The sequence below is a fragment of the Thermobia domestica genome, chromosome 12, assembly GCF_964235325.1.
Source record: "Thermobia domestica chromosome 12, izTheDome1.hap1.1, whole genome shotgun sequence".
Lineage (NCBI taxonomy): Eukaryota > Metazoa > Arthropoda > Insecta > Zygentoma > Lepismatidae > Thermobia > Thermobia domestica.
Genome location: NC_137465.1, coordinates 17,301,853 through 17,328,943, shown reverse-complemented (window position 1 = coordinate 17,328,943; position 27,091 = coordinate 17,301,853). Strand labels below are relative to the sequence as shown.

At 35.6% G+C, this 27,091-nt stretch overlaps 1 protein-coding gene across 1 annotated transcript in view; it reads right to left on the bottom strand.

Moving 5' to 3' along the window:
* Nucleotides 1-4,722: 4,722 nt before the first annotated feature.
* LOC145666350 (zwei Ig domain protein zig-8-like) overlaps nucleotides 4,723-27,091 on the bottom strand; it is a 631,696-nt gene continuing 609,327 nt past the window's right edge. The window contains exons 5-6 of the mRNA XM_081733483.1: nucleotides 19,405-19,707; nucleotides 4,723-4,899 (exon numbers count right to left, since the gene is read on the bottom strand). Coding sequence (XP_081589609.1) covers nucleotides 4,775-4,899; nucleotides 19,405-19,707 — 428 coding nt within the window. The 3' untranslated portion in view covers nucleotides 4,723-4,774. The remainder of the gene's footprint in view (nucleotides 4,900-19,404; nucleotides 19,708-27,091) is intronic.

Sequence of the window (27,091 nt, the reverse complement as noted above, 5' to 3'; positions counted from 1 at the left end):
GTTTTATCAATCATGAGATATTTTTAAAAATAATGTCCTTTTTATTAGCCATTGATACTCAACTAGAGTCCACTTTGATAGACTGTATTTATGTATAATAGAAATATCCTACTTGTGTCATTTATTCTTGGCGGTGTTAACATTAATCATTCTGACTTTTAGCAACAAAAAAGTACATAATTATGACCATGGACGTACTTAGGAATTAATTTCGGGGGTGTCCAAACTTTTCGGAGGGGTCCAAAATAAACATGAGGATAAATTATATTAAAATTTGTAAAATTGCACCTCAAATTAGACTAAATTTACATAATATCCGGGATTTCGAGGGTGTGTGAAAAACCTCCACGAACCATTCCCTCCGTCCGCCCCTAACTATGACCATACTTTTCATATTGTGTTCCTGATTTTACTTTAAACTTCTATTCCGTCTTTTTTTTTTTTTTTTTTTTTTTTAACTCTGAAAATATGGATGCCGCACTCATGCGACAACTTTCACTGAAGCTGAGATAGAGCTCCTGCCGTTTATGACAAGAGTTTTTAAATGTAAATAGCAACCACATGGTGATATTAATTAATTACAATATACGTATAGATGTATATAGTCTGGTATACTTGATAGCTTCAAAGATGGCATAGATCAATGTATTACTTGGGTTATATGATGCATGACTTTTAAGATTGACCCAAACGTATCCATGACCCACAAAGTAAAAGTGACCCAAAACGAGAAACAATCAATTTTCAAACGTTCGTAAACATGAAACTTGTGGAAAACAACTTTTCTAGTATCGTTTGGTTCATTATAATGTCATAGTACAAAGATGTAATGGAGACGTTGCATTTCTGACAACATAAAAAATATACTTGTTCTAGATTAAGAAAAATAGTTATTCATTATTTTAAAAATGTGGAAGATTGAAATTTATTGATAATTCACCCAGATTTTTTTAAATATCACATACAAATTTTATTTTCATATTTAATAATAATAATAATAATAATAATAATAATAATAATAATAATAATAATAATAATAATAATAATATAATAATTGTACAGCATTGGACATTAAGACGTAAAATTGAAGTTTTTGCCTCTTGAGATGGGATTTTATACAGTTTCAGGTTGGCATTACTGGTCTTAGCGTTTTGTTCACTTAAAATTTGACATTACTAATACGAATGTAAATATCACGTAGCCTTCCTTATTTTTGATTCACAGGGGGGTGTACTCCGACAGCTCTTGCATATACTCGGATATAGTTTTGATACAAAAGCACGTACCCACCAAGAAAGAAAGAAAACTGTACGCATAATAAAAGGTAAACTTAAGGGGGAACGCGGAAGCCATCGTTCCTTCACTTTCAAAAATATCTATGGCGTCCCTCTACTTCCTAGAAGAAATACAATGGGCAAAGATAGGCACGGGGTACGGTGTGACGTCAGGCGTCCCCCTACCTTTTCACAACCTCTTTTACCGCTAGGATTAATGAAAAAATGAATAGATCTTGTTTGTTAGAAATATATTAGCAGTTTCAAGGTTACATGTGATTATGGCAAAATTTCGTGGTCTCCTGATGTTCTTTCTGAGTCATGGTGTCTGGTGGATCACAGGTTACGAACCTTTCTGATTAATTCCCTCACTGGATAGTTTATGTCAGTGATCACCAAACCGTTGATTGCGAGCTACTAGTAGCTGACGAGGACATTTTTTGTAGATTGCGTTAACCTTGATTCCTCCACTGAGCTGACGTTAACGACAGGGGGCGCTGACGACAACTGCTGGTTTCTCCCGCGCAACTGCAAGTGTCAGCCTCATCTCTCAGTTGATTGTATTCGCGTGGGGTAGTGAATCTTATGTTTTAAGTGTGTGTATTAGATATTTGCTAACTTGGATACTTTGATTTCATATTTATGTTTCTCGTGTGTATATTAGACATTAGCTAACTTGGATACTTTGATTTCATATTTATGTTTCTCGTGTGTATATTAGACATGTGCTAACTTGGATACTTCGATTTCATATTTATGTTTCTCGTGTGTATATTAGCCATTTGCTAACTTGGATACTTTGATTTCATATTTATGTTTTTCGTGAGTATACTAGACATTTGCTAACTTGGATACTTCGATTTCATATTTGTTTTTCGTGTGTATATTAGACATTTGCTAACTTGGATACTTTGATTCCATATTTATGTTTCTCGTGTGTATATTATACATTTGCTAACTTGGATACTTTGATTTCATATTTATTTGTTTTTCGTGTGTATATTAGACATTTGCTAACTTGGATACTTTGATTTCATATTCATGTTTCTCGTGTGTATATTAGACATTTGCTAACTTGGACAGTTTGGTTTCATATTTATGTTTCTCGTGTGTATATTAGACATTTGCTAACTTGGATAGTTTGGTTTCATATTTACTAGTAATGTAATGCAATAAACAAACGCAAAATTAAAAAATAAAGTTGGCAGTTCTTTCGGATGGTTGGTAGGAAGTAGGAAAAACTGTACGGTAGCTCAGAAGTTTCATAAGTTCGGCGTCCACTGGTTTATGTTATCCTTAGATTTCTATACCAGTTTATCAGAATTTGAAAGAAAAAAAAACTCTCATATTACTTCAACATTATAAAGAAGTTACCCAAATGTTTTTCAAAATACCTGAGAAAACACTTCTGTTGTTAGATACGGTACAATTTGATACTAACACCCATTACTTCATGTTGTTCGTAGTTAAAAAGACAAATGTACAAGAAGAATGTTTGGATATTATGAAAGAATGAAATTGAAAAACAGAAATAGCGGGAAATGTAGGTTCTGCCTTGTCTTTCTATACCACATTTTACATATAATAAAAATGGACATTTAATACAATATCATTAGTAAATAGTTGCACTGGCATAATATGAACACCGTGCAAAACTGCCGTGTATGAGGAAGTGACAAATAGATGTCACAATTACCAATATCGATTTTAAGTATTCTAAAGTTCTTCTTCTTCTTCTTCTTTTGTATTTCCATTTGGAAACACTGAGGTCCATTCACAAAATACAGGGTGTTACAAAAGTATCACAATATTTTGGGAACAGATTCTTCACATAAAAATAAGAAAAAAATTAATATGGACCTGTACTCAAAAGTGGGTATTTTCGGAATTATAGGGTGCCGAAAACGTGAAATAAATGAACCTATCATAGTCGGGTCAAGACACTACTGAGCACTGTTCCCAGACTTGGTACAATTGTACCAAATTCAGCCCTTTTTGTCATTCAACGGACCGTTGGTACCACGCTGGCATTTTCAGCCCCTTTTGTGAAAAACTTGGTACAATTCTCGCCAGTTCAGCACCATTTAGCAAATACTTGTCAAATTTTCAAAAATGTCAGTAAGACTCTTCCTGCATCTCTTTCTTGTGATGTTTTTCAGAGAAGGTTCTAGTACCCTGGACCGGTTTTACATGTTTTACAAATGTCCGTTTACTTACCTTATATTCTTCTTACATTCTACTATCCTCCTTCTGTCGTGAAATAAGAGAGAATAAGTGCAATAAATTATATTTTAATATTTTATTATAATGTACTGTTTACACACGAACTCGGAGATGATTGATTTGTTCCTACTTTTATGTATTTTTACATATATGGCCATAACACGATTTTGGTGTATTGGTCACTTTGAAATAGAGGCGCGTTTGGTTTCCTTACAATACATACCGAAGATGATAATTGTTTTCCCCTTTAATTTGTGACCTCTGTTATACTTTCTACGTGCGGGAAAAGTTTAATCTACTTCCATAGTTGTTCGGGATCCTCTTGGATATTTTTAAAAAATAATTTTTAAAAACAACACTTTCTTTATTTGAACTCTTGGAAGAGCGGGCGAGTGTCCTTTAACTTTACCTCTTTTAGTTTCGTGTTATAGAGCCATATACTACACTGGTATAGGATTATAAATTCAGCCCTTTTTCTTTCAATTTGGTACTATTTTTCAGCCCACACCAGAGCTTGGACTGTGGCAACTCTGCTACTGAGAAACTGGTATGCTAACTACCCAAATATCTATGTTTGAAGATTGCTCCAGTACTTGCACACTAATTTTTAGAGAGATAGGTGGAGAGTGATCATGTACTCCCAAATACCCTCTAAATATGACTGTGCTAATACCGAAGGTTCTGAAGGATGGATATTTGGATCGTTCACGTACTAGTTCTTCAGTGACGTCTTAACCAGACTACGACCGGCCGTATAGCAGTGGAACTATGGATCTTTAAAGTTCATTTTTTCACGTTTTCTGCACCCTATAACTACGAAACTGCACTTTCGACAACAGGTCCATACGAACTTTTTTTTCTTATTTTGAAGTGAGGAATCAATTCGCATAATATTGTGAGAAATTTTTGCAGCACCCTGTATATTTCAATAAATCATAGAGGTATCACTGAGCGTCTCCACTATCACTGTTGTCTATGAGGCAGTAGGTGAAGATTTGCAAAAACAAAATGTCTACAATTATAAAGTCGATGAACACGTCATAGCACATAATACTGTAATCAGGTAATAAGTCTTCGCACTAAACGTCGTCAGCGTCTGCATGAAATATCTTGTTCAGACATTTTGCAAACACCGCCAACACATGATGTTTAACATATTTTATCAGTGATAATTATATATCACGTTTCAGAAACACTGTCTTGTAGTTTCTTTTAAAAAAAAAAGTTTTCGATTGTCTTTTGTCTCGTCCATGGCAATACGTAGTTGACGTCTTCTCTCACGTAATCTCCATGGCTATCAGCATCCAGAGAAATGTTACCAGATTTGGATGAAAAAAGTAACTTCTTCCTGCTGATGATTTGCTGCTGTAAATGTCTCTTTGCATTGCTTCTGTATGTTCACCTGAAATGAAATTAAAGAAAGAATTTAATTAGAAGGTGGCTGAGATATTTCTACCGTAGAATACTTTTCTATATCACTTTAAATGCATTTATCAAACACGAATTACAAAAACAAAATTCATGTAAACTCCAGCTCAAACGTCTTGAATTGTCTGTCGAAAGCCAATGGTCTGGAGGTGCGACGTTGTCGAATTTCACTTTCTTTTGTGTACAGGCATAACGTGAAATCTTAACGCGAGAAATTAAGATAATGAACAGTAAATTAGTTCTTACAAATTTATTAATGCTGTAGTGACATTTATCACAAGGACATGCCTTTGAAATTTAATTCTCCTATTCCAGGAACAAAGTTATAAGACAACGTCGCCCAATTTGCATTGGATATTTTGAAAAGGAAGATACGCCTTAAACGTCAGAAGGTTTGAAAGGAACTGTAGATATATAGCTATAGAAACAGCTTTAAAATTCTTTAACCGAGACATAATACAAAAAAATTGCATACTATTAATAAATTGCTTAAATCTCTATAAATGAAATAAGTAACAGTTTCACGTATACAGGATAAAAAGGAGTTTCGTTTATATGGTGTGATATGTTCTCAATTATTATTTAAACGGGAAGTGGTAGTAGGTGTACATCACATCCGGTTTCAGTAGAAAAATTATAATGAAAATGAAATATATTCTGGGACTCTTAGTTGGTTACAAGAAACCGCTTCTAGCTATGTATTACAGAACGCACCATTTCTCACGTTCTCTGCTGTAAAAAAAAAAAAAAAAAAAAAAAAAAAAGCCACGCATGATCATCACTGCGAGAGAGCTCGGGCGCGACTGTAGGCTAGTACTTTGCTTAGCTTAGACCCCCTAAAACAAATCCCCCGCCGGTGATGGCGCTGCTACCGACTGGAGTGCCGCGCGGCGGCCAGTTTCATTACTTTACGGAGAAACCCTGTATATATTAAATGATGACAAAATCAATCTATTATTTTAAATTATTTTCTTCAAACTTTGTAGGAATTTTGTTAAAATTCCATGTTTTCTTATAAATGATGTCCCAATTAATCTATTATTTAACACAGTTTTCTTGAAATACGACAGGTAATATTGTAAAAATTAATTCAGGGCCTAACTTGTGGGGGAAGGAGGAAATTGCCCCCCTTGGAACGCTTCCCGCCGTTCGAGATGGGCCCACTTTAACACAAAATTGTCTTATTCCATATACGATACGAACATGAAATTATAAATGAAGCATAAAACAGGTTCACTACATTACCGAAACAAAACAACACACAAAAGAGAAACAAAAAATGAGTCTTGGGCCCATTTCAGTAAAAAAATGTTTACTATTAAGGGCCCTAGAAATAATATTTATTCATATGGTTTCGAGATTTGTCAATATTATCTCCTTAATTAATTTATGTATGGAACGAACGCAAGGCGTGCGAGAGGGCCCACAGACTCCTGAGAGCTCAGAAAGAGTAAGAGAAAGATGGAAAGAAGGGGCATATTTTTGAATTTTGTCGGATGACCCAAAACAAACTTTTCTAGGAGGTCCAAATATTAATGCTTGCTTCCCCCCAGAAATAAATCTAAGTTACGGCGCTGAATTAATTACAAATTTTACTATCAGATAATGGCAAAAGCAATCCATTATTTTTACACTATTTTCTTAGACCACAGCAGGAAATATTGTTAAAATTCCATAAGAGTCTTTCCATCAGACAATTAATCCATTGTTCTAATAATTTTCTTCAAAATTTTCAAGAAATTTTGTTAAACTTCCGTAAGATTTTCTTTATCAGATAATGGCAAAATTAATCTATTATTTTACGCTAATTTCTTCATATTCAACACAAAATGTAATTAAAATTCAATGTAAAGTGTTTGATTATCTGATGCCAATTTATCCATATTATATCTATTTTCTTTCAATTCTGCAGTAATACGTTTAATAATAATTCCTTAGGATTTGTTAATTCAGATAATATGAATAGTATTTTACATTGTTTTCTTTAAATTGCGCAAATTTGACCAAAATTCCATAAGAATTTTGTCAGCAGATGACGACACAAAGAATTAATTACTCTATATTGCTTTTGTGCGAGAAATTTCGACGAAACTTGATTGATTGTTCAAGAGATTTCTATAATTGAAAGTACGGAACTGGAGCTGGTTAAAGACTACACACATCCATAAATGATTATGAAGACAAGAGTGAATATTATTTACCGAAATGCTGCATAGGCGCTGTGATGGACAGAATAATGTTGCTAAAGATGCCTAATCCATCGTACAATAGGTGTTCAAAAAGTCCACCACCCATCTCAACGCATTTGTCAACGTGTTGGAAGGGTGTGTTGTATTGCACATCGAGCATCATTTCGGTAGGCAACAGCGTTGGTGATGCGAGCGACAAGTTCTTCACGTGTATCCACCTTTGTAGCATACATATAACCCCTTAAACCAGCCACATAAACAGAAGTCTAATGAGGTTAGGTCGGGTGATCTGGGAGGCCAGTTAATGGGTCAGCCACGGCCAATCTACCGTTGAGGAAATGTGTTATTCAGATACTGCGATACCTGTCTGGTACAATGAATCGGTGCTCTATCATGTTGCAGGTACATTTTCCGTCGTTACTCTAATGTCACATCTTCCAAAAGTGCAAGTATGTCTTCTATCAGCAAATGCTGCTATTGTCATGCGATTTGGCAGGAATGCAGGTCATTAATCACCAGGTGATCAATCATACCACACCAGATGTTCACTGGAAACCTAACTTGGAATCTTGTTTCCCTAGTGTCAGGTGGGTTCTTCATTGCCCATGTATGAGAATTGTGGGTGTTCATGATACCATTTCGTGTAAATGTAGCCTCATTTGTAAATAAAATGTATTACATGACATCTCTGTGCACAACCAACCATTCACAAAATTGTTGTCTGCTTACTGTGTCATCTGCATGCAAATGTTGCACAGGCTGCACATCGAATGGGTACAAACCCTCGTAATATAACGTACGCCACACTCACGTTTGTAGAATATCGAGTTGACGGCTAATACACGGTGTACTGGTGGAGGCACGTCGTTGTATCATTGCAATAATGTCTTCCCTTTCCTCAACTGATTGGATGGCTTCACGTTCTGGTGTTACATGTACACTGGGTAGTGTTCCGGATTCACGTAATGTCTGAAAAACCCTGGGAAATATCCCGGCCTAGAGTGTTCGCCGATCAGGGAAACGTCTCTGGTATTTTGTTACAACCGCACTGACACTATCATTACAATACCAGTACACAAACAACATGTCTGAGTATTCTCCATGGATGAACGTATGCGGCATGTTAGTACTCAAGGACACAATGGACTTGCTCAATTAAACAACACTCAAACACGACATGCACACTGCCTCGCGACTGCTCACTGATCCAACCCACGATTGCATACTGGGTTACCTCGGTGTAAACGTTGGTTGCCTCGGCGGGATGTCACAGTGCTGCCATCTGTTGAAAAACCCCCACACCTCTTGTAGGACGGATCAGTCATCTATCTGATCATTATTCTGTCCACCACAGCGCTTATACAGCATTTTCGTAAGTAATATTTACACTTTTCTTCAAAATCATTCATGGATATGTATAGTATTCAACTCGCTCCACTTCCGTAACAATAGAAAGTCGGACACATGTTCATGAGAATTTTTCGGTTTATTCTCACATGTAGAATCACCTCACAAATTATGTGACATTTCATCTGAATCACCCTGTATCAACGAGGACCCAAACTTGGTAAATAACGTTGACGACTTACGCTTGGTATGTTACGAATTAAGTGGTTTTCTTTTGCCCACGTAGAATAGGAAAGGGGCGATGGCTGGAAGTGGAATTTGTAACATTAACAATACAAAATTTACATTTACCCTGTTGTTGACACAAGTAATAGACTTCTAATTGACATATTAAAAAAACCTCAAGCGAATAAGCTCAGAAAATGTACATTTTGCTCCAGAAAGTTTCAAAATTTCCCTCTGCTATTTCCTTGTTTATTCAAATTAGATGTATAACAAAGGAAATGTCACTTAACTGCAATTGTAACTATTAATTAGAATGTGTCTGAGTAAACATTACCTTCTACTTTGTTAAATTCAATTTTCTAATTTCTCATCACAAGAAAGAAAATATTATTATTTTCTCGTATACTATTAGGACACTAAACACAACATTCACAGGATATCTTTGAAATACAATGGGGAAACCTCAATTCTTTTCTGGTTGTCTCCCAGGCAATGCTACCAAGCGAATAAACTTTGGAGAAGGTTATTTTTACCGAAACATTTTCAAAAATAATTTATGTTATTTCCCTGTTCTGAAAAGTATTACAACTAAACTTATACCGAAAGAAAGGTCATTTAATTGCAAAGGGCAGTTAGTCGTATTTGTAAGTATGTTATCGGAATTCAATACTATCCCTGCCACACCTAAGGAATGGAACGACTTGTGTAAATCATCACAAAGTCTGGTTCTCCTGTTATCAACGTCAGCACATAGCGAAATTGAAAACTAGAGGACATATGCTGACATTACGAACAAAAAGTGACTGTAAAGTGTAAAGACAAAGCTAGAAGAAAATCTTGGCCTTCTCCTTAGTAAAATAATGTTTGATAACATAATTTGGGGAGGGTAGGACTTGCAGTCTAATCATCTCCTCGTAGTGAGTTTTGGTTATTTTTAAAGCATAATAAGCTATGAAAATAAGCGAAGCGCTGGACAGTAATTGAAGAACTGTTAGCAATTAGAAAGCCTAATCTTTTATTTAGTCTTGTAATATCGAAAAACTTTCAAATTAAAGTCAAAGTAAAAACTTCAAATTTGAAAATTTGAAAACCTCAATAGAAAAATGGCATTTTTAGCCTAAAATTGACAATTTTTGACCAAAAGCATAGGAAACTCCCCTGATGTACGAATTTAACATATTTGTCATAAATAAAACAATAAACGACCATAATGCAGAAAAAATACATAAAATAACCGAATAATGACATTTTGTGAAATTGTTGTCTGTGTTGCATAGAAAATCATTCAAGATCGACGTGCCTAACCTAAAAGACCTCCAAAATATTTGAAAACAAAAACCAGGCGTCTTTGTGGTTACAAATGGCTAATTTCTCGCATTATCCATCTTAACATTTAAAAAATAAAAGTTTTTTTTTCTTTTTTGGTACACTCTATTGGACAATCATGGCGAGCATATTGCAAAGTATTACGTGGCAGTGTCCGCGTACTATGCATACGTTATCTGCCTGTAAAATAAAATGTGTCCATGAAAGCTCTTGTATCCGCCCTCACTAATCTTGTGGCTCTGGTGCACTGTAGATCCCGGGCTTGATTCCCGATGAGAGAGTATGAACATTTTAACGTATTACCGTCACGTCGTTCGAATTCCACTTTAAACTGTATATCCACATCTCATGTAATTTCGAGGCTGAAAAATTTTGCTATACACAAACAAGCAAACAAACAAACATGAAAACTCTTGTTACCCTTGTGTAAAATTAAACATGTTCTCAACAGTTCTTAAATATTAATATGCACTCTTCTGAACGTGTAATATAAGATCTGACATTTTGACATCTATAAAGAGCCACATTATCATATATAACGTATGAGCTATATTATAAATACATTAACTACATCATTACAGAAAAATGAGTTTGGTCACCGAGGCATCAGAGCTTAATGCATGTCAGCTACTCTCTTTTGATTCCAATAAAAAATAACACGTTTCTGAATAACAAGAAAATTGAAGCAATAGAATAAGAAAAAAAGTGGATGAATATAGAATATAAAGAGGAAGTAGGAAGAATCCATATATCATAAATGAAAATTATGCGCTTGCGCCAGGCCATTAAGAAAATTTTACGACACAAACTGTCAGAACTGTTGAGCTTTTTGGTGTTCTCTGTCTAATTTATGACTTAATCAGCTCAAAATATACATCGCGTCTCTAAAAGGACAACAGTGCATAAATTTTAAACAAGTGTTCATAAGAAAAATATCCTTTGTATGTATCTTAAAGTAATACAATGCCTTATGGGAGATGTTTTCTCCTTGGGAGTTGTCTTAGTACACAAACAAAGTTTTAAACATTCTTTAAACGCTGAAAACTTCTCGCGTCATGGCTTCTACGAAAGGAAGTCTGAAAGTAGAAGCGAGGGTTCAGTTCTCTACATCACTTATAGTGGATACAGTATTGTTCCCGCAATGAAAACAAAAGTAAAGCGAATCTTCCTTGGAAGAACGTTTAACATTGATATTGACGTTATGTCATTGAGTCACTGTTGCCACACTTGGTACAATTGTACCAAATTCAGCCCTTTTTGTCATTCATTAGCCCGTTAGTACCCCGCTGGCATTTTCAACCCCTTTCGTAAAAATGTTGGTACAATTCTACCCAATTTAGCACCATAGATACCACTGTGATTTAAAACTATTAATAATATGTTGTGATGTGTCCCACAATAAAAGCACGGAAAGTAAAAATGTCATATATATACAGTTTTAAGTGATTTTACTGATAGAACTACAAATATGACTGAGGACCTATGTATATTACGAATTGCGTTATAATAAGAGCATTTTAAATGTCACTTTTGCATGTACAGTTGAGCGTCGATTATCCGAAGTAATTGGGGGACATGGGTGTTCGGAAAACTGGTTTGTTCGGATAATCGAACTGTACATGTTTATTTGCCATGCGCGGAGCGGCACGCCTCAACTCTAAGCTGGCGCAGCTGTTGCTGTGAGCAGCTTTGATGCTGCCTCTACTTCTACAGCCAGTGCCAAACCGACAGAAGTGTGTTGATTGTTGAAACACAGCGACTGGCGGCTTGGCCGGTCAGCAGCGCCTTATGAAGGCCCCATTAGAAGCAATGTTCCGCCAGCGGTGGCTCAGTGCGGCGACTACTGTGGGAAACTTGGTTTGAGAGTGAGGGGGATGATGGAGTAGGGTGGGAGAGTGACAGGTGTGAGCGAGTTGCGGTCGTTCGGTTGACCAACGTTCGGATAATCGACGCTCTACTGTATTGTGCTGGACTTAATGGGTTCTAGCATAATAACTTAAAACGAGTTTTAAATCAATTAAACAGAAACGCTTTCCTATCTCGTTTTGCTTATTTTCGTTGTGACTAAAAGATCAACTACATTGGGTTTACTAACCACTTTACTTTTAAACATCATTAATTTTATTAGTTAAAACCAAGAATGTACTCAAATCCAGGCATTTTCCTCATGGTACGCGTCAGAATATTAATCTAAAGCGTCACTCAGTCTTAAACCAACTTCATTAAAAATGACTGTCTTCAATTGTAGGTCGAAAGCCCAAAAGATCCCCCCAAAATGTTTGTTAAGAAGGAAATCAGCTACTCACTTAACAGAGTTGAGTATAATAGGCCAACTTTGACGCTTTTTTTTTTTTTTACCTGTATCTAATGAGTGTTAGACGATAAGATTTCAACCATAGATAACAGGCACCCCAGAGTTCTTTCTAACAAAGAAAAATCATTTTCAAAGAAAAGTGAACCTAATGGGGTTTAGCATAACAGTCCTCATTAACATATTGACGATGACCTTATGTCCTTGGAACATCATTATCTTGGATGTTCTGCCATTATTAACAGATTATTTGTCACAAAAAATGTTTCCATGTACAATAGTCCTAAGTTCTCTTCCTCTTCGTCTTCATCTTCACGTATGATTTTTTTTTTTTTTGTTTTTCCACCTTCCATCAATTGTAGTGTCCTTCAATTCTTCCTTTTCTTTTTCTTTCTCACACATCTTTCAAGATACAGTTCCTTCTCAACCAATCTTCCAACCCGTTTCTGTTTCTATTTTCAATTTCATCTAACAGTTTCTGATTAATTTGCTATTCGACCCAGCTGATTTTCTCAATTCTACCTCACACACACGTACATACGTACATACATTTAGAAAGTTCATGGACATGGGTGTACAATGATCGTTGTTGAGCATAGTTTTTAATAGGGATGGCCACGAAGTTCCGGTTCCGCGAGGAACCGGCTCTCGGAGATCCGGTTTTCAGAACCGGTTCTGGAACCGGTTCCGGACCTGGATCCGAAAACCCGTTCCAGAACCGGATCTTAGGAACCGGTTCCATACCTGGATCCGAAAACCCGGTTCCAGAACCGGATCTTAAGAACCGGTTCCAGATCTGGATCTGAAAACCCGGTTCCAGAACCGGATCTTAGGAACCGGTTCCAGATCTGGATCTGAAAACCCGGTTCCAGAACCGGATCTTAGGAACCGGTTCCAGACCTGGATCTGAAAGCCCCCAAACACCCGTAAAGGAAGCACAAAGTTTACCTTCAAAAATAATGCAAAGAGGACCATGCACTTGTGCCTTCCCCGCCCAGACCCGCTTGTGCCCCCCCAAAAAATTTTGGTCCAGCAGTGGGTGTTTAGCCAAATGAGTTGGCCAGTTTGCCTGTTTAGCCAATGAGTTTGCCAGTTACCCGCTTTATTTAGCCAAATGAGACAAGCTGCCGCCGCCTGGGCGCCTGCCTGTCGCTTCCACCATTTCATCTAGCACGTTGTTCACAGCTTGCCAGCAGCGCGCGTTTAGCGTAGGGATGGTAACAAAATTTCGGTTCCAGCGGAACCTGTTCCGCGAGGAACCGGTTCTGTTTTCAGAACCGGTTCCAGACCTGGATCCGAAGAACCGGTTCTAGACCTGGATCCGAAGAACCGGTTCTAGACCTGGATCCGAAAAACCGGTTCCAGACCTGGATCCGAAAAACCGGTTCCGGAACCGGATCTTCAAGAACCGGATCCGTTCAGACCCGAAAACCGGTTCCACCAAGAACCGGTTCTGGCCATCTCTAGTTTTTAAGTAATAGACCACTGATAACTTAGAACTGATATTATTTGTTTTAAATAATGTGTAACAACTTTTAGAACAGCAAGATTCTCAGACTGTTTGTATGAGTGTCAAACTAACAGAAATTTACAACTGCTAACGTTGTTTCAGACAGTCTGGAAGTATTACATGAATTTAAAGTTATGATAAATAACACTCAATGTTTTAAAATACTTTGTGTATACTTCAGGGATAAAAAGTGAAAAACTTCAATTTCCATTATTTGTTCAATATTATTAATTTTAAAGTAATTTGTGAGTATTAAACTAACAGAAACTTACAAATAATTAAGACTATTGTTGTATAGCATTTTTTACAGTTCTAGGTATCTGAAAATATTTACAATACTTTCTAAGCATTAGTGACTAGAAAGTTAAAACAGGCCATATTCTTTGTTTCGAAGTAATTAACGTGTTGAAATATTGACAGAAACTAACATCGATATCCTTCATGCTTGTGATGTGTAGTTCATAAATGATACCGAGCTAAAAATTGACGATTGATAACGTTTGGGTTTGCAGAATAGTTGTAAGCACTAACAGATTGGACAGTTATAACTGATAGTGTTATCTGTTCCAGAGTTTTGTAAGTACTAGCAGATTGAACAGTTATAACTGATAGTGTTATCTGTTCCAGAGTTTTGTAAGTACTAGCAGATTGGACAGTTATAATTGATAGTGTTATCTGTTCCAGAGTTTTGTAGGTACTAGCAAATTGGACAGTTATAATTGATAGCGTTATCTGTTCCAGAGTTTTGTAAGTACTAGCAGATTGAACAGTTATAACTGATAGTGTTATCTGTTCCAGAGTTTTGTAAGTACTAGCAGATTGGACAGATATAATTGATAGTGTTATATGTTCCAGAGTTTTGTAAGTACTAGCAGACTGAATAGTTATAATTGATAGTGTTATCTGTTTCAGAGTTTTGTAAGTGCTAGCAGATTGGACAGTTATAATTGATAGTGTTATCTGTTCCAGAGTTTTGTAAGTACTAGCAGATTGAACAGTTATAACTGATAGTGTTATCTGTTCCAGAGTTTTGTAAGTACTAGCAGATTGAACAGTTATAACTGATAGTGTTATCTGTTCCAGAGTTTTGTAAGTACTAGCAGATTGAACAGTTATAACTGATAGTGTTATCTGTTCCAGAGTTTTGTAAGTACTAGCAGATTGGACAGTTATAATTGATAGTGTTATCTGTTCCAGAGTTTTGTAAGTACAGTGAAACCTGTCTTCAGCGGAATCGAACGGGACTCGCAAAAATTTCCGTTAAAGAAAGGTTTCCGCTTAATGGAGATAGACCTTTCCCTTAAAAAAATATATATGCTTATAACGGACATAATTAGAAAATATATTGATGTACGCAACTTGTTCAATTACAGTACTTTTTCCTTCTACGGATTAATACCCAAAAAAACTTAAAATAAACACAAAATATGCTGTGCACACTTTCCTTTATTTTTCCCAATAGTCAAGCAGGATTTTTTGCATACATTGCTACTACTTGGCTGCGGTATACTTCAAGACACAGAAAAGCTTTCTCTGGAATTTTGAAAGTCCTCTGAACTCTTTTCTCCTTGTTTTCACGACACGTGATGGAGATATATAACTTCTGCTTTACCTCAATTCATTTTTCCAAAACTTTGTTTTGTCAGTTTTCTTCTCATTTTTGTTGGCTGTCGCTAGTTGCTACACAAGCGGAACAGAAGTACGCCTACAGAGAAGACTGACAGCTGACATGCTACGTAGGACTAGCGAAAAATTGTGGGAGCTGAATATGAGTAGTGATTGACGAAGGTCAACACTGCCCATAAAGATTTAACAAAAGAACGAAGTATTATCGCAGACAGTATATGTTTACCCTCTCACAGGATGTTTAAAAATTTTCTAAACGATGTAGTCTGAAACTCAGAATTTTCCGTTAAAGGTTTACTTTCCTTTCCGTTGTCCGCATAACACAGTTTCCGCTTAATGAAGGGACTTTTACATGTCTTTTACTCCAAAATCCACGGGACCATGAAATATTTCCCTTTAAGACAGTTTTCCATTTAATAAAGGGTCCGTTGAAGGCAGGTTTTACTGTACCAGCAAATTGGACAGTTATAATTGATAGTGTTATTTGTTCCAGAGTTTTGTAAGTACTAGCAGATTGGACAGTTATAATTGATAGCGTTATCTGTTTCAGAGTTTTGTAAGTGCTAGCAGATTGGACAGTTATAATTGATAGCGTTATCTGTTTCAGAGTTTTGTAAGTACTAGCAGATTGGACAGTTATAATTGATAGTATTATCTGTTTCAGAGTTTTGTAAGTGCTAGCAGATTGGACAGTTATAATTGATAGTATTATCTGTTCCAGAGTTTTGTAAGTACTAGCAGATTGGACAGTTATAATTGATAGTGTTATATGTTCCAGAGGTTTGTAAGTACTAGCAGACTGAATAGTTATAATTGATAGTGTTATCTGTTCCAGAGTTTTGTAAGTACTGGGATCCATTCAAGGACGATCTGGCCCACCCGTCTACCTCATTGATAAAAAAAACGAAATACCCATTTCTAGGAGGGTCAACTCTGTTGGAGGATAAATTTTGGTGGCGGGTCTACTCTGTAGCCAAATGAGCAGGGCTAAACGGCAATGTTAATTCAACTCTGTTGCTACGTCGGATGGGTCAAATTCCGTTCCTGATCTCGTTAAAACAATTCAAGTCCTACAAATGTTTTACAAGTAAAAATAGTATAAAACTGGGAATGTTATATAAAAAAAACTAAAAGTAGTTTCTGAATGCAAGTTCCGTTACAATAATTTGTCACAGTTTCTATATTGTAAATGATAAATTACGCATATATGTAAACGGGTCGAAGTGAGAACTTCTTTTTCATAAGGAATACAATTTTAGTACATATCTGTAGCCAGTCCAAAATGTAGGTGGGGCGATCCAACTATATTATAATTCATCACCATATTTTAGTTCATTTGCAAGCCTATCGTGAAAAATTTCAGTGATCCATTAAAAATTTAAAAGAACTGGTCCCCCTAGCCCTCCCTCGTGGATTCGGGCTTGGCTAGCATTAATAAACCAGTTCCATTCTGTGAAACAGAACTCTGAACGAAAAGGGAATGTCCCGTACTACCGATAACGTTCATTTTCTCGAGTAGTTTGTTAAATACAAGATAAAAATGTTTCAGCTGATAATGTAATTTGTTTTATTTTAATTTGTAAGCATTAGACGAATAAAAAATTAAGCCTGATAAGTTTTTTTAAAAAAATTAGTTCACAAGTGTGAGCGTGTTGGAACATTCTGATAATCTTTTCCGTTTTAGAGTAATTTGCAAGCGTTAGACAATTAAAAATTAAGACTGATAAGTGTAGTACCTTTGAGTAGATTGTAGAACCTACAAGGCAAGATACTTGTAACTGATTCATATTCTTGTTTCATAGTAAATGGAGGTAAACTACACAATTACAACTGCTGAAGTTCGTTATTTTTTAGATTAGTTGGCAAGTTTCAGCATGTTAGAACATTCTGATAATCTTTCCGTTTTAGAGTAATTTGCAAGCGTTAGACAAATAAAAATTAAGACGGATAAGTGTAGTATCTTTGAGTAGATTGTAGAGCCTACAAGGAAAGTTACTTGAAACTGATTAATATTCTATTTCGTAGTGAATAGAAATGAATAGGTATTACACTGATAAAGTTCATTATTTTTTAGATAAGTTGGCAAGTTTCAGCATGTTAGAACATTCTGATAATCTTTTCCGTTTTAGAGTAATTTGCAAGCGTTAGACAAATAAAACTTAAGACTGATAAGTGTAGTACCTTTGAGTAGATTGTAGAACCTACAAGGCAAGATACTTGTAACTGATTAATATTCTTGTTTCATAGTAAATGGAGGTAAACTAGACAATTATAACTGATAAAGTTCATTATTTTTTAGATTAGTTGGCAAGTTTCAGCATGTTAGAACATTCTGATAATCTTTTCCGTTTTAGAGTAATTTGCAAGCGTTAGACAAATAAAACTTAAGACTGATAAGTGAAGTACCTTTGAGTAGATTGCAGAGGCTACAAGGAAAGTTACTTGTAACTGATTAATATTCTATTTCGTAGTGAATAGAGATGATAGGTATTACAACTGATAAAGTTCATTATTTTTTAGATTAGTTGGCAAGTTTCAGCATGTTAGAACATTCTGATAATCTTTTCCGTTTTAGAATAATTTGCAAGCGTTAGACAAATAAAACTTAAGACTGATAAGTGTAGTACCTTTGAGTAGATTGTAGAACCTACAAGGCAAGATACTTGTAACTGATTAATATTCTTGTTTCATAGTAAATGGAGGTAAACTAGACAATTACAACTGATAAAGTTCATTATTTTTTAGATTAGTTGGCAAGTTTCAGCATGTTAGAACATTCTGATAATCTTTTCCGTTTTAGAGTAATTTGCAAGCGTTAGACAAATAAAACTTGAGACTGATAAGTGTAGTACCTTTGAGTAGATTGTAGAACCAACAAGGCAAGTTATTTGTAACTGATTAACATTCTATTTCGTAGTGAATAGAAATGAAATAGGCATTACAACTAATAAAGTTCATATTTTTAGATTAGTTGGCAAGTGTCAGCAATGTAGAACATGCTGATAATCTTTTCCGTTTTAGAGTAATGTGTAAGCATTATAGGAACAAAAAATTCAGATTGACAAATGTAATACCTTTGAGTAGATTGTAGAACCTACAAGGCAAGTTATTTGTAACTGATTAACATTCTATTTCATAGTGAATAGAGATGAAGTAGGCACTAGAACTGATAATTTTTCTTTTTTTTTAGATTAGTTGGCAAGTGTATGTTAGAACATTCTGATAATCTTTTCAGTTTTAGGGTAATATGTAAGCATGAAACTAATAAAAGATTAAGACTGATAAGTGTAATACATTTCAGTAGGTCGTAGAACCTACAAGAAAAGATACTTGTAACTGATTAATATTCTGTTTCATAGTAAGTACAGATAAAGTACATAAATAAAGTTCATTTTTTTAGATTAGTTGACAAGTGTGAGCGTGTTAAAACATTCTGATAATCTTTTTCTTTTAGAGTAATTTGCAAGCGTTAAGTGAATAAAATTATTCAATGATAATTTTTGTTGTTTTGTTGATAATTTTGTAGGTATTGTAAGGGTAGGAAATTACAATTGATAAATGAGGATTCGAATTTCTTAGTAATTTGTAAGTATCAGAAAATTAGAAAGTTAAAGAGTACTGATACTTTGTCAGTATGACACGAAAATCAAATAATACACTAACATTCTTTGAATGGCTTCTAGTGTATTAGAATAAATATGTTTAATTCTTTCTTGAATAATTGCAATCGCATTTTATAACAGGTATTAGGATATAAAAAAACTGTTGTTAGTTTATTAGTAAAAGCTAAAATATTTTAAATAACTGCAATCAAAAGAAGAAAATTTTAATGGGTAAAAATTGGAAATTTTCAAGGACAACCTTTAAACCCAAACAACAAGCTTATACTGTGAGTCCATATGCAGAAGCGTTAGAACGACACATAGATTTTAAACATTTATTTACCTTCAATTACAAATAGTGAAACACTTGCGTGCTTCAAGTTGTATGGGGCGCACGTGTAGTTGCCAGAGTCTTCTGGAGTGACAGAAGAAATTATAAGCTTGCTTGTTGTCTGAGCATCGGTCATCACCGTCTCCTGATTAATACCTCCTCTGGCAGAGTTAAACGTGGCCAGTTTGGGACCATGGTACCACTCCACTGTCTTCGGGGGTTTCATCTGGCTCGGTATCAAGCACGTAAAGCTCACGGTGCTTCCCTGCTTGTAATATTGCTCTTTCGGTCCAAGAATTCTTGTTTCGTCGGCTCCTAAATAGTACACATAAGATGAAGAGTTAATTAGAGGTCCAATGTATTTAATATACTAGAACATTAATGCAAAATTAGTTAAAAATCTACATAGTAAAGACTGTACTTCAATAGGAAATAGAGGCATAAGTGGATTTTAATTAACTATTATTAGTATTTAAGTTCTGAAAGTTAAAGGAAAACTGTACAGTAAGAATAGGAATTGAAAACGAAACCTTTATGAAGATAAAAAACTTAGTTTGACAACGGTTGGAGAAACATTAACCATACTCCGCGTTAAGCATTGAAACGTGTTGTGAGAAAACTGCGTAATATGAAACAAATTACAGGAAACGCCTGTAATCGTTCGAAATGAAGTATAGAGAGGAATTTAAAAAAAATATCTGGATGGAAACTATTAGAAGAACTCGAAGAGATTGAAAGTAGTGGAAGAAATAAAAAAGGAAAGGAAATAAAATGGTTAGGATGTTATTTTGGAAATAGTAGTATTACGAATGTAAGCGAGGATGTAGTGTAAACTAAGAAATGTGAAATACAAGAAAATAATAAATAATTGATGATACTAAAGAAGACAATTATTACGTCACAATGTGAGGAAGTTTTTAAATGTGTTATAGGAAAAAATTTAGTAATGGTGTAGCACTGTTGTTGATGTAAATATTACAAATGGGGCGAAGAAAATCTCAAAAATTCTTGAAATTATGTCATCTCGTTCTGGACTTTTATATTCTTATTCAGAACTGAGACTATATGGGACGGGTCTTGCTGTTTAAAGTAGGATCTGAAGCACCACTCGTAAGTTTTAATCCGAAGAATCGGTCCGCACCCCAGTAAAAAGTTCGACACCACATGCAGTAGCCACTCAATCGAGAATGGGTCCTCAAGAAGTTACAGGGCAAACAATGTAAGATAGATGTCACTTTTGTTGGGTTGACTTGAGTTTAGCGTCCCCTTTCAGCAGCGAGGCTATATGAGACAGGACCCACTGATTAACGTGGAACCCGAACCACAAGAGCTCCCGCCGTGAATCAAACCCGGATCTCCCACGCCGATTCTCTTTTGTCTAAGGCAAGGGGTAAAAGTGAGTGGGACGTTGTTACCCCACTTCCAAAAATATCTATGACGTCCCTAAACTTCCTAAAGAAATTACAATGAGGAAAGAAAAGCACGGGAGACGGCATGACGTCATGCGTCCTCCTACCTTTTCAGATCCACTATTATCAGTATAAAAGCTGAACTAGAATGTGAAAGATGCCTCAAGAAGTTGAAATTCATGTTTTATAGGTGAAAAATCAAGTAAGAAAGTAAATTGTATTTTATGGTTGAAAAATTCAAATAAGAAAGAAAATTGTTTTTTTTTTTATGGTTGAAAAATTCAAATAAGAAAGTAAATTGTGAGTTTTATGAGTTAAGAAACACAAATAAGAATGTAAAAAGTGTTGTATAGGTGTAAAAATCAAATAAGAAAGTGAAATGTAAGTTTCATCAAAGGAAAAATTAAATGAAAAAATAAAATGTGTATTTTAAGGTGGAAAATCTTTTTTTAAAAAATGTAGGAGTATTGTAAGAATATGAACCTAGCGGAAAGAGCCACGGTATTGAGCACATTCCGCTCGTTAGTAGGTTCTTGGCATGTTGTCTGTGAATTCGGATCAACAAGAAGAGTTCTACTCCTGAACCACCATACCATTCCTCCTGGGCTAACTCTTTAAAGAAGTACCTGTATATTCCACAAATAATGGATATGTATGAAAAAGCTCTCATTTACTGTTTTACTGTATTTCAATAAACACTGAAACAGGAAATGGTAGGTATTTATTAGTGGTGGTCACAAAAACCGAAAACGGGAAAACAAGTTTCGGTTTTCTCCAAAAAACCGGCTATCGGTTTTCTCCAGTCAAACAGGAAATGGTAGGTATTTGAAAAAAAAACCGAAACCGGTTTTGGAGAAAATCCAAACCGGTTTCGGTGAAAATCGACCCGGTTTCCGGTTTTTATAAAAACCGGTTTTGCCCATCCCTAGTATTTACCACTTCCAATCAGCTTACAGGGATAAAAACGAAGATAAAATCTATTCTTGGGATACTGAACCTATATAAGAAAAATGTTTCTCGTTATCGCTGACGTTTTCAGCTCTGAAACCTGTCGACAGATGGCGGACCGACTCTCCGTATATGATCTTCATTTGTTACACATAGAATAGTTTCAAAGTTTATATTATGTACAGTAGCAGTTATTAAGTTTCGTGTACCAAAACCCCATTTACTCTGTCCGTGGGAGGTACGGTGGCTCTGTGATAGACTTCTTCCCTCTGCTGCGCGTGTCCTCTGGTTCGACCCCAAGAAATATAAGTTTATGGTGGAGAACATCGTATCCGTGGATTTCCTCTAACATTCTCATTCCATCAATATCTCCATCATCATTAACTTGCCTTAATAATCCGTCTCCCTTAGCCGAACGGACATAATCGTGGACAGTTAAACTGATAGATGTACTCTGTCCGTGTGTTCGTCCTTGAGACACACAATCTCAAGTTGCGAGAAACTTGGGTTCGATTCCCGGTGGGACTCCTGTAGTCTGAATCCAACGTTAAGCTGTATGTCCATGTCTCATACAACCTCGCACAACAGAAGCTGAGTTTCAAAATCAACGAGCAATATCTCAAAGAATAATTGAAGGATCACCATCAAGTTTGGCCAGAGTTAAAACATAGGATTCAGGATCGTTGATGGAGAGGATCAATCCAGTTCATTCCTAGATATGGCCAATTAAAAATCGGAAATGAAATATTTCAGTATAATGTCCCACGATTATGACCTTCAAATGAGTGATGATAAAACAATTGGTGGAACGAAAACATGGGAGGAAATGGGAGCATCCTAAGAAAACCTACGGGCACAATGTTGTCCACCACAAACTTACTTGGCCGGGGAGCAAACCAGGGATATCACACACCATAGGTAAGCCCCCTACCACTGAGCCTCTGTTTAATTAAAAATCGGTTCATCATGCATTCTTATGGGAAAATTATGAATACCATCCCTGCTTGATAGACTACCCGCATTGTTGATGAGATTATAAGGTTAGTATAATGTTCAGGATACAAAATACTAATAATGTCAGTGAAATATAAGAGTAAAATTAAACTAAATGACCTCAATCAAACTCTTTCACGTGGTGTACACATGATAATGCTATTTGTTAATGACAACAGTACAAATTTAATTCCTTTTCTTTCTTTTTCGTAGAAGCTGTATTACCAATAACCTAATACATGTTCACATTTTCCAGAACCCGATTCAAAGTTTTAAATATTTCGTAGTATTACGAAAACAAATCGAGGTTTTTTTTTCACTCGGCTTGTCTAATGCTAAAATATTGAAACAAAAGCAGGATTCTACTTGAAAAGAAAAAGAAATACAGAAAAATGGGCCTCCATTAAGGGTGAAAATAACCAAAATAGAGCAACATTGAATTACGTGGTAGATATTCATTTATTGGCGTATTGTTGCTAAGCCTGATTATATTTCGTCACTCGTGAATCATCATTGTCGTGTCCTGGAAATGGTGAAACCGCATCAATTATACTGTACTTCCGCTTACCACATCATAATCCGCTTGCAAACGGCCAAGCAGATTTCACGGGTGGCAATTTCCCAGTCTATAAGGTAATTTGTTAGCGCATTTTCGGGGTGGCGAATGAGACTAGCAATTTGACGGAAAGGGGGTCCGAGGGGGAAAGAGAATTCTCCATATTCTCGCTCTATATGTCTCTTGCACATCAATTTAGCTATCTAACCCCTTCTCTTGTCCGTATCATTGCGTGTACGTATACTATTATATCGAATAAGCATTCTGGTTTTGACCAAACGATTAAAGCGGTTATTCAGGCGTTTGTTGAGGCAAGAAACTTCTAGCACTGTATTGGCTATTTGAGACAGTACATCTACCCGAGAATTCAAACATTAGGACTACATACCTGCGTGTGTATATATATATATATATATATATATATATATATATATATATATATATAGAGAGAGAGAGAGAGAGAGAGAGAGAGAGAGAGAGAGAGAGCAGGGGGGAGTCATTTGAGTAGGGAAGGAAGGGTACTTCTCCCCTCCCGTCCTGAATTTCAGAAATATAGATATTTTAATCAATTATATAGTGAGATACCAAGAAAAACACGAAATTCTTATATCAATGAAGAATTTTGCCCTCCTTCTAGCAAAATCTAAAATAACGCTGCTGATACAGAGTTAGGTAACATTTTGTTATAAAATGTACAATATATATCTTAAGTAACTAACTAACTAACTCTATGGCCTATGGAACCCGCAGGTTCAGTTCCGCGTTCACAAAAGCTCTCCACTGACTTCTATCCTTAGCTAATTGCATCCAGTTTCGACTTTGTATTCTTATCTCTGCGAGATCCATCTTAATATTATCCTCCCATCTGCGCCTAGGTCTTCCTAATGGTCGTTTTCCTATGGGTCTTCCAGTCAAGACTTTGAAAGCGTTTCTACTTTCTTCCATTCTAGCTACATGACCTGCCCACCTAAGCCTCCTAGACTTGACGACCCTAACAATGTTGGGTAAACCGTATAAACGATGTAGTTCCTCGTTATGAAGTTTCCGCCATTCCCCATTCTCGTTCCTCTTGGGTCCGAATATTCTTCTCAGGATCCTGTTCTCAAATACTTTCAGTCTATGTTCTTCCCTCAGAGTAAGTGACCATGTTTCGTAACCATACAGAACAACAGGCATGATTATCGTTTTATATATTTTAAGCTTAAATTCTTCGACAGAATTCGCGACGACAAGAGATTTTGAACCGAATAGTAACACGAATTCCCTGCTTTTAGTCGACATTTAATTTCTTCGTGAATATATATCTTAAGGTGTTCAAATTACGTTAGTAAAATATTTACGTAAAAAGGCTACTTTTCTGTCATTCTAAGGACATACAGCGACATCGTGCGGAAATGATAATAACCAAAGGTTCTTATTTTCTCGTATATATATATTGCAAATCTTAACCCCTCTCACCACAATAGACTTCTAAAAAGGTCGAATTCCGGTTTTAGTATACCATAGACGGACTGTTGAAGAGGTCCATTTGCCATTTAACCATTTCCCACTTAACAGAACATTTTTAATAGGGTAGCGTACACTGCAAAAAATAAAACAATGTTCAAATACTTTTTACACGTCTTTTAGAAACTACTTTCGAACAGTGGTTAATGTGTCAAAAAGTGTCTTGAAGTGTTCCATTTGTGTACAGAAAATGATTAAAATATTTTCATACACTGACAGAAAGTGTTTTAAGGGCGTTAAAAATGTTATAAATATGTCACACTAGACACTGTTTTTGAGAACTAACCCTTTTTGGACACGTGAAGAACACTTTCTAAATATTACTTGACAAATTTTTCCTTCAAAATCTGTACTAAAAGTGTTTAAATGGTGTTTTATTTTTTTACTTTGTGTGACAGAAAAGTTAAGATTGTATCGTCTCGGAAATGTCGTGAAAGAAAGGTCTCATCTCGGGAAATGTATATATTCAGGGCCGGATTTAGGGGGGTGCAAAGGTTCATGTGCACCCCCCCCCCTTCGTTGTAAATATACACTATCTAAAATGAGAAGCTGGCAGTGAAAATAACAACACTTTCCGAAACTTTCTGCCACCATGTTTCCGTTTGGGGCGTAGAAGAAAGCAGAGCTTTGCAAAAGCGATAGTTTAAGTGGTTTTTCTAAAGGTTGAAGGAAAAAGATTCAACAAGCAAAACAACATAAAATTTGTCAAGTACAAAAGAAAACAGAAGACAGGAGGAGAGAAGAACATTTTTTTCCCTGCATAACACTTGCGACCATCTTTAAAACTTTCCTCCGTTCTATGCATCAGTGTTGTCAGAGGTAAAGAATATTGTCACATGTCACTTTGAAGAGTTTCAGTGTGATTGGTTATTTTGGTAGTTATTGGTGCATCCCTCTCAGACAATCCTGGATCCGTCCCTGTATATATATATTTATATATTGGAAGAGATCTGTCTCGTCTCGTGTCAGCATCAGAAATGTGTTTCATCTCATTTCGTGGACAACCCTAGGATTTAATTATTGTGGTACTTATTATTTTTTTAAACAACATTCACTTTCGTCAAGTTTAGAAGAGGGTACACAAGTAATATTCTACCGCATGTTTTAACCTAATTTTCAATTTAGCTTCCAGAGAAAAGATAGCATTTTAGAAGAAAATGTTTTGATCTAATATACTTATGATTCAAAATACGTTGAGAACCTTTATCATAGAAATTGACTTCCCTTGTAGATAAACCACGTACATTTTAATTTTTAAATTTGATGCTAGAAATTTTATTTTGTTTTTGTTTATGACTAAATGTGCAATATAGACAGTGAAGTCATTTTAGACTTCAAAGAAACAGTTCTCTCCTCCTGAGTTTGATGTAGTTACATTTTAAGAAATAATATATTAATACTAGCTCAACTTGCGTTCTATACACAGCGCATCATTCATATATGAGTATGAATCTCCTTGTCATTCCTCACAACATCTATACCTGTCCCTATGCAGACAAAAGTGAAGAAGGACGTCTTGATAAAAAAAAAAAAAAAAAAAAAAAAAAATCAGCAAGATGTATAATAAAGAGGAGATTTTTCCATTATTTTTCCAATATCTTGCACCATTGGCAAAATTTGGCGCCTACTTCCCGTTCGAGTTTCTAATTCATGTATGATCATTGTTTTCTTTCTTGAATGCAGTATGTAATGAGCAAATACATTACACATACACACACAATAAATTATAATGTCATGATATAGAAAAATATGGTGTTCATTGAGCAAAACGCTTCAAACAATGAAGATTCATCTTAGACTACAGAAATGGATATCCTTTGTTTCTCATTATCATTTGGCCATGAAACAAACGCTGGAGAGATATACTAACCCCGTATATAAATGTGCGGTGTTGGGATGTGTAACTCGTAGGATATGATGCTTTACTTTTTAAAATTTCAATACCACCAGTGTACTCCTAAAAATATAATAAAGACATAATATCCATTTTTAAAAATATTCAATTGGAACTGAACAACCTACACAAAATTTGCAATAGATCAGTGAAAACAGCATCTTTCTAGATCTTGTTGTTTCCGAGATATTGTTAAAACAATTGGCCACAAACACGTAAACGTCCACAAACAAAAACTTTTCTTGATCACAAACATATAAACCTAACATTCTAATATATAGATACTAACGAAAAACATGAAAACCTACTTCTACCGCAGAATCTTGTCCCATCCCCACCAAGCAAAACCGGAAACGACACCACTGAGTATGAGCCTAATTAAAGGCCTTGTAT